Here is a 9213-nt window from a genome sequence, read left to right as displayed (position 1 = left end):
TCTAAGTGTCACATGATCTGTCACATGATCTCAGTATATATAAACATGTTCTGAAAGGCCCCAGTCTGCAACACCACTAAGCAAGGGGCACCACCAAGCAAGCGGCACCATGAAGACCAAGGAGCTCTACAAACAGGTCAGGGACAAAGTTGTGGAGAAGTACAGATCAGGGTTGGGTTATAAAAAAAATCTGAAACTTTGAACATCCCACAGAGCACCATTAAATCCATTATTAAAAAATGGAAAGAATATGACAAACCTGCCAAGAGAGGGCCGTCCACCAAAACTCACAGACCAGGCAAGGAGGGCATTAATCAGAGAGGCAACAAAGAGACCAAAGATAACCCTGAAGGAGCTGCAAAGCTCCACAGCGGAGATTGGAGTATCTGTCCATAGGACCACTTTAAGCGGTACACTCCACATAGCTGAGCTTTATGGAAGAATGGACAGAAAAAAGCCATTGCTTAAAGAAGGGAAAAAAAGCTAACACATTTGGTGTTTGCCAAAAGGCATCTGGGAGACTCCTCAAACATATGGAAGAAGGTACTCTGGTCAGATGAGACTAAAATTGAGCTTTTTGGCCATCAAGGAAAACGCTATATCTGGTGCAAACCCAACACCTCCCATCACCCCGAGAACACCATCCTCACAGTGAAGCATGACGGTGGAAGCATCATGCTGTGGGGATGTTTTTCATCAGCAGGGACTGGGGAAACTGGTCAGAATTGAAGGAATGATGGCTGGCTCTAAATACAGGGAAATTCTTGAGGGAAACCTGTTTCAGTCTTCCAGAGACTGGGACGGAGGTTCACCTTCCAGCAGGACAATGACCCTAAGCATACTACTAAAGCAACACTTGAGTGGTTTAAGGGGAAACATTTAAACGTCTTGGAAAGCTCAGACCTCAATCCAATTGAGAATCTGTGCTATGACTTAAAGATTGCTGTACACCAGCGGAACCCATCCAACTTGAAGGAGCTGGAGCAGTTTTGCCTTGAAGAATGGGCAAAAATCCCAGTGGCTAGATGTGCCAAGCTTATAGAGATATACCCCAAGAGACTTGCAGCTGTAATTGCTGCAAAAGGTGTCTCTACAAAGTATTGACTTGGGGGGTGAATAGTTATGCATGCTCAAGTTTTCCATTTTTTTTCTTATTTCTTGTTTCACACAAAAAAAAAGCATCTTCAAAGTGGTAGGATGTTGTGTAAATCTCATGATACAACCCCCCCAAAAATTCCAGGTTGTAAGGCAACAAAATAGGAAACATGCCAAGGGGGTGAATACTTTCGCAAGCCACTGTACTTCCTTGAATAGTTATGTGTCTCATAGGAAATTGTTTAAGTTGAATGAAGTACAGTCTAACTATTCACTCAGTCATTGTAAGAACAAAGGAGCACTTTTTGTTGAACAATTAAATATACTACTGGTTATAAGCACACAGGCTATGATTTGTTCAATGGATATGGGAACAGAAATACAATGACATTTACTACTCGTACAAAATACATTTATAGCATTGCAGGTTTGACTACTTACCTTTCAATAGTTTTACATAATCATATTCAGTTGCATGACAGTAAATATCCTCTATCAATGATGGAAAACTCACAACAGACACGGAGGGTTTAATTACAGCGGATATTTTGTTTGTTCAACAGCCTTTTTCTTTATGTGCACAATATTGGAAAACCTAAAATACTTGTGCTCGTTAAACAATTGTCCTTACAAATTGTAATAGAAACTACCATCAAGGACTCATCAAGTCAATTAGTAAATTAACTTTAATAAGAGTCACGCCAGTGGAAAGGTTACAACAAATTCTGCACACTCAGTACAGGTCGGTCAGAAGCTCAAGCACCTTTTATACTAGGATACACACAACTCACACAGACATGATTCATCCTCAGCACGAGGAGTTTTGGGTACAAAAGAGAATGTGTAACAAGACACCTGCTCCTGATAAAGTTCTCAGAGGCTATTTCTGGGCGTTCACCCAAGTAAATCAAGGTTCTCTCTTGGGTATTGTCGAAAACTTCTTCTTGTGAGCACAAAGGGAATTAGTTATAAAACAGGTTTTCCAACCAATACACCACACTCATATTGCCAGGGTTAAACAATTCATAAGCTTATGTCATAATTTCTCCACCACAACATGTTACAAGAAATTATGACTTTGGAATGACAATATGGAATAATGTATAGATAATGTATTATATTAGCTTCAACTCTTAAAAGTCAATTTTACTTGATGTTTAGATGAGCATCAGAGCTTGAAGTCTAACACCTCACACACAGTCTTTACATATACGTCATCTGATTGAGGCTTCCTCTTGCTGCCTGGCTGCAGGAACTTGTGAATGGCTGGTAGGCTTTTCATCCTCCCTTGAAAAGCCTGAAAAGAAAACCATTCACACCCAATCAAGAATGAATCAACTGAAGTATTCATGGTTCTTTTTACCCTTCTTTTAAATCTGCTGTGTAATATGTCCTAATCATCTATCCTTCCTCCTAGAGTGTGCACTTCTTCGCTTCCCTTCACTGATTTGAAAGGCTACTGGTAAAAGAAATATGCCTCCACTAATCCAATGCTTTGAGATTTGTGGGAAGTACTGAAAGAGTGTAGACTTCATGAGAGAGGAGAGATTATTGGGACACACCCAGGGTTTTGTAGCAGTACATTTGAACCGGTATGGCCAGTCATATTGTATACTGATATCTAACAAATGTGCTGTGGAGCTGGTATGTGATATTCATATGCTACTGGGGTTATGTCAACCTCTAACATGTTTTGATGAGACTCAAATGTAACAAGATGATTTGACTAATGATTATTTTGTCAAGAACAAAATACATTTGTAATCAACTTTACCTTAACAACAGGGAATTTGGAAAGAATTGTTGGAAATGTCTCCTCCAACATCAAGGTGGTTTCAAGTAGCTGGACATCAGCACAGCTCAACTGATAACCCACCAGGTACTGGGAGCTAATTAGCGCCTGTGAGAAAATCACAAGCAAATCAAATGTATTTGTCACATACACATGGTTAGCAGATGTTAATGCGAGTGTAGCGAAATGCTTGTGCTTCTAGTTCCGACAATGCAGTAATAACCAACAAGTAATCTAACCTAACAATTCCACAACTACTACCTTATACACACAAGTGTAAAGGGATAAAGAATGTACATAAAGATATATGAATGAGTGATGGTACAGAACGGCATAGGCAAGATGCAGTAGATGGTATAGAGTACAGTATATACATATGAGATGAGTAATGTAGGGTATATAAACAAAGTGGCATAATTTAAAGTGGCTAGTGATACATGTATTACATAAAGATGGCAAGATGCAGTAGATTATATAGAGTACAGTATATACATATGAGATGAGTAATGTAGGGTATGTAAACATTATATTAAGTGGCATTGTTTAAAGTGGCTAGTGATACATTTTTACATAAATTTCCATCAATTCCCATTATTAAAGTGGCTGGAGTTGAGTCAGTATGTTGGCAGCAGCCACTAAATGTTTAGTGTGTGAGCTGGGTTTAACAGTCTGATGGCCTTGAGATAGAAGCTGTTTTTCAGTCTCTCGGTCCCTGCTTTGATGCACCTGTACTGACCTCGCCTTCTGGATGATAGCGGGGTGAACAGGCATGGCTCGGGTGGTTGTTGTCCTTGATGATCTTTATGGCCTTCCTGTGACATCGGTGGTGTAGGTGTCCTGGAGGGCAGGTAGTTTGCCCCGGTGATGCGTTGTGCGGACCTCACTACCCTCTGGAGAGCCTTACGGTTGTGGGCGGAGCAGTTGCCGTACCAGGCAGTGATACACCCCGACAGGATGCTCTGATTGTGCATCTGTAGAAGTTTGAGTGCTTTTGGTGACAAGCCGAATTTCTTCAGCCTCCGAGGTTGAAGAGGCATTGCTGCGCCTTCGCATGTCTGTGTGGGTGGACCAATTCAGTTTGTCCGTGATGTGTACGCCGAGGAACTTAAAACTTACTACCCTCTCCCTCACTCGTCCCGTCGATGTGGAAGGGGGTGCTCCCTCTGCTGTTTCCTGAAGTCCACAATCATCTCCTTTGTTTTGTTGACGTTGAGTGTGAGGTTATTTCCTGACACCACACTCCGAGGGCCTCATCTCCTCCTGTAGGCCGTCTCGTCGTTGTTGGTAATCAAGCCTACCACTGTAGTGTCGTCCGCAAACTTGATGATTGAGTTGGAGGCGTGCATGGCCACGCAGTCGTGGGTGAACAGGGAGTACAGGAGAGGGCTCAGAACGCACCCTTGTTGGGCCCAGTGTTGAGATCAGTGGGGTGGAGATGTTGTTACCTACCCTCACCACCTGGGGCGGCCCGTCAGGAAGTCCAGTACCCAGTTGCACAGGGCGGGGTCGAGACCCAGGGTCTCGAGCTTGATGACGAGTTTGGAGGGTACTATGGTGTTAAATGCTGAGCTGTAGTCGATGAACATCATTCTCACATAGCTATTCCTCTTGTCCAGATGGGTTAGGGCAGTGTGCAGTGTGGTGCGATTGCGTCGTCTGTGGACCTATTTGGTCGGTAAGCAAATCGGAGTGGGTCTAGGGTGTCAGGTAGGGTGGAGGTGATATGGTCCTTGACTAGTCTCTCAAAGCACTTCATGATGACGGAAGTGAGTGCTACGTGGCGGTAGTCGTTTAGCTCAGTTACCTTAGCTTTCTTGGAACAGGAACAATGGTGGCCCTCTTGATGCATGTGGACAGCAGACTGGGATAAGGATTGATTGAATATGTCCGTAAACACACCAGCCAGCTGATCTGCGCATGCTCTGAGGACGCGGCTGGGAATGCCGTCTGGGCCTGCAGCCTTGCGAGGGTTAACACGTTAAATGTTTTACTCACCTCGGCTGCAGTGAAGGAGAGCCCGCAGGTTTTGGTAGCGGGCCGTGTCAGTGGCACTGTATTGTCCTCAAAGCGAGCAAAAAGTTATTTAGTCTGTCTGGGACAAAGACATCCTGGTCCGCGACGGGGCTGGTTTTCTTTTTGTAATCCGTGATTGACTGTAGACCCTGCCACATACCTCTTGTGTCTGAGCTGTTGAATTGCGACTCTACTTTGTCTCTATACTGGCATTTAGCTTGTTTGATTGCCTTGCGGAGGGAATAGCTACACTGTTTGTATTCGGTCATGTTTCCGGTCACCTTGCCCTGGTTAAAAGCAGTGGTTCGCGCTTTCAGTTTCGCGCGAATGCTGCCATCAATCCACGGTTTCTGGTTTGGGAATGTTTTAATCGTTGCTGTGGGTATAATGTCGCCAATGCACTTTCTAATGAACTCGCCCACCGAATCAGCATATTCGTCAATGTTGTTGTTGGACGCAATGCGGAACATATCCCAATCCACGTGATCAAAGCAGTCTTGAAGCGTGGAATCAGATTGGTCGGACCAGCGTTGAACAGACCTGAGCGCGGGAGCTTCTTGTTTTAGTTTCTGTTTGTAGGCTGAAAGCAACAAAATTAAGTCGTGGTCAGCTTTTCCGAAAGGAGGGCGGGGAGGGCCTTATATGCGTCGCAGAAGTTAGAATAACAATGATCCAGGGTTTTACCAGCCCTGGTAGCACAATCGATATGCTGATAGAATTTAGGGAGTCTTGTTTTCAGATTAGCCTTGTTAAAATCCCCAGCTACAATGAATGCAGCCTCAGGATGTGTGGTTTCCAGTTTACATAGAGTCAGATAAAGTTTGTTCAGGGCCATCGATGTGTCTGCTTGGGGGGGAATATATACGGCTGTGATTATAATCGAAGATAATTCCCTTGGTAGATAATGCGGTCGACATTTGATTGTGAGGAATTTTAAGTTAGGTGAACAGAAGGACTTGAGTTCCTGTATGTTGTTATGATCACACCACGTCTTGTTAATCATAAGGCATACCGCCCCGCCCCTCTTCTTACCAGAAAGATGCTTGTTTCTGTCAGCGCGATGCGTGAAGAAACCAGCTGGCTGCACCGACTCCGTTAGTGTCTCTCGAGTGAGCCATGTTTCCGTGAAGCAAAGAACGTTACAGTCTCTGATGTCTCTCTGGAATGCTACCCTTGCTCGGATTTCATCAACCTTYTTGTCAAGAGACTGGACATTGGCGAGTAGTATGCTAGGGAGTGGACAGCCTCTTTATGCAATACAACTTGTGCAAACGTGCCAATCTTCTTTTCTGTTGCCTTAGCAAACATGGTATGTTGCAATTGTTATGCTAATATAACAGCTTAGATTAGATTTCCTCCCCTTAGTGAGCTCTACTCTTCCCATCTGGCCAAGGCCCAAATCATACAGTACCTTCTCGAACACAGGGAGGTAACGGCTTGTTGCTTTCCTCTCTATCTCCTCCAGTTTAGTTTTCTTGGCGTCAGGCGGCATGAAGGGCAACGCCATCATCATTTGCATCAAGTCCTGCACGCCCTCAGCATACATGTCAATCCTAAAAGTAAATGAAAACCAAACCCTTTGAAACCATAGCAGATTTCCCTCCTTTTTTGTACAAACAGCTTCACTTATGTCTCTGTAATACAACCAAACAAGTAAATAAAAGTTTGAATTCAATCATAAAAAATGTCATACATACATGACTCGTTCTTTTAAGTCTTTCCCATAGAGATTGTATTTCCCTGCTATGTAGTTCAGGATAGCCTTGGTTTGAACCAGCTTCATTCCATCCATTTCCACCAAGGGAACCTGCTCAAACATGAGTGCTCCATCTAAAAAGAATGAAGGTGAAACAATTAAACACCCTACAAATCAATAAGCATGTTATCAGAGTTCTATTACCATTGTGACCTAACTTACCACTCAACAGTTTTACATATTCCTGGCGCTTTGTTATATTCACTTCCTCAAACTGTGGACATAAAATGTATATTTTAATTATGACAGAACATCCAGTTCAGTGATCCATCTGTGGGCATCACATGTTTGTCTAGCCACTATTTCACTCTAGCCACCATTTCACTCTAGCCACTATTTCAACTCATGTAAACAACCTACAGTAAAATTGTGTTTTATTTGTTCAGCCTACTTACCTCAACTCCAACAACTGCTAAAAGCCATCGAATTGACTCCATTCTCCCCCTCCCATTAAAATAAGTCAACACCACTTTTCCAGACATGGTGAAATTGTAGTTTACTGTAGGAAAGAAATAACCACATTCCATTACGCTTTCATGTGTGCTAGATGCATTGCATTAGATTTTTTGGTGCATGCATGCCTGTCAAATACATTACTGTACATTGTGAACAGCCTACTCTGAAACTAGAACACTGAAACATACAAGACAATTAAGCTGAAAAACAAAAGCATTCAAAACATGCGGTTGTCTGTGTAATTATCAACCAATAATTTCTAGATAAGTCTAAGTAATACTGACCTTATATGTCGAGAGTCAAGTATGCACCTTTAATGTGGGGCAGCAGGGTAGCCTAGTGGTTAGGGCGTTGGACTCGTAACCGAAAAGTTGCAAGTTCGAATTCCCGAGCTGACAAGGTACAAATCTGTCGTTCTGCCACTGAACAAGCAGTTAGCCCACCATCATTGAAATTAAGAATTTATTATTTACTGACTTGCCTAGTTAAATAAAGATAAACTAAAATAAAACATTTGTGTGAACTCCGAATAAGTTAATTAACAAAGTTACGAAACGCTTCTAACGAAGAAGTGAACCTCAAGCACTGTGTCATATGACCAACATGAGAGTTGAGTTGGAGATTTGCATGTCTGCAAGGCATCATGGGTAAAATAACAAATGCATTGTGAAACAATCATATTAGAAGGCTAATCACATATTCTCCGACTCTTTCCATCTTACCGGAGATGTTATAACAGACAATATTTTAAAATACGAACTCCAAAAACAACACAACCCGTAACTGCAAATCGTATGACTCTTTCTCGGTATATAAACCGACGAGCTACTCCTCTACTGCGGATGTGAGGGCGATCTGGCTGCGACATCTGTCACCCCATTGATCGCTAGGGTTGATTCGGCTGATCTGGCTGGCTAGGCGGGTGTCCCCTTCCTCCCTCACCGCTCCATGTGCGTCCCTCCCGAAGCCCCGCGCTCGGTGGAAGAGGACGAGTTTCCCGGACGAGCATCGTTGGTATACGCGTAGCTGCACTCCCTGCTAGAACCTCCAAACAAGCTCAAGGCCCATTTGTAGGAGAAACGTAGGGAAGTCAAGCTCCAAGACTTCAGACACATCCAAATGAGGCACTGCACGTGGCAGTCTGCCTTCTTTTGTAAAAAAAATAATAATAKGTTTTTAACTTCGCTTTTAAACAGTAAAATAAATACACTTCAGCAGTTGTCGAGGTTCTCTCTTCACTGTCAGGCGATTTGTTTTATCTGGATTGGTTTGCCTTGTTCGTTTGTGGGGGGCAGGTAGCCAAGTGCGTTACAGAGCGTTGGGCCAGTAACCAAAAGGTCGCCGGATCGAAACCCAGAGCTGACAAAGTAAAAATCTATTGTTCTTCCCCGGCAGTTAATCCACAACAACTCGGTAGGCCTTCATTGTAAATAAGAATTTGTTCTTAACTAGTTAATTACTAAATCAGACGATATACACATATCAATGAGTTTATTGATTATAAACCAGAACTATGTCAAAGAGCTGACCATTACAAAAAAAAAATGTTAATGAAATGGTCATTACAGTACCACATAAATAAAATGTTAGCAATGGCATTTGGTAACTGGCAGTTATACATTTTTTTACAATTTGGCCCAGCAGATAAACCAAGTCAACGTACAGTAAATCTCTCAATAAAATTTTTTTAGCCACACAATTCATTACAAAGAAAGATAACACTAAAGCCAATTGTGTCATTAATTCTGATTGAAATAAAGCAGAGTTATTGTTTCAGAGAAAAAAAACAATGAATAAAATATAAAAATGAACAAGATACAAGCGTTTCCTGTATTCCAGAATGTCTCATGAAAGAAAGCACCAAGAAAAATATGTTTAAAAAAATAAAAAGACAAATTGGCAACAGAAAAACAGTGTTGGCCAAAATATCACAGTGATATTTGCAATATAAAATGCATAAAGACTGGATCGTGGGGATGTCATGGGGACGTTTTACAAAATCTATGGAACAAACATTTTAAGAAGGGGTTAATAAAAGTTATGCTACACAATAAACAAAACCAATTGTATGGAATTTGTCACTGAACAAAATGGAACGACA

The 9213-nt window shown here is 42.2% G+C and overlaps 1 protein-coding gene across 1 annotated transcript; it reads right to left on the bottom strand.

Moving 5' to 3' along the window:
* Nucleotides 1-1763: 1763 nt before the first annotated feature.
* On the bottom strand, nucleotides 1764-7707 carry LOC111968110 (glutathione S-transferase 3). The gene is made up of 7 exons (XM_023993665.2): nucleotides 7397-7707; nucleotides 7052-7155; nucleotides 6819-6870; nucleotides 6598-6730; nucleotides 6312-6453; nucleotides 2870-2995; nucleotides 1764-2392 (listed from the first exon to the last, which is right to left on the bottom strand). The coding sequence occupies exons 2-7, from the start codon at nucleotides 7136-7138 to the stop codon at nucleotides 2264-2266; spliced, it is 669 nt and encodes a 222-aa protein (XP_023849433.1). The 5' UTR covers nucleotides 7139-7155; nucleotides 7397-7707; the 3' UTR covers nucleotides 1764-2263.
* Nucleotides 7708-9213: the final 1506 nt, after the last annotated feature.

This window comes from Salvelinus sp. IW2-2015, linkage group LG8, assembly GCF_002910315.2.
Source record: "Salvelinus sp. IW2-2015 linkage group LG8, ASM291031v2, whole genome shotgun sequence".
Classification (NCBI taxonomy): domain Eukaryota; kingdom Metazoa; phylum Chordata; class Actinopteri; order Salmoniformes; family Salmonidae; genus Salvelinus; species Salvelinus sp. IW2-2015.
Note: the sequence above shows the minus strand (reverse complement) of the source record. Positions and strands in the feature narration are given on the sequence as shown.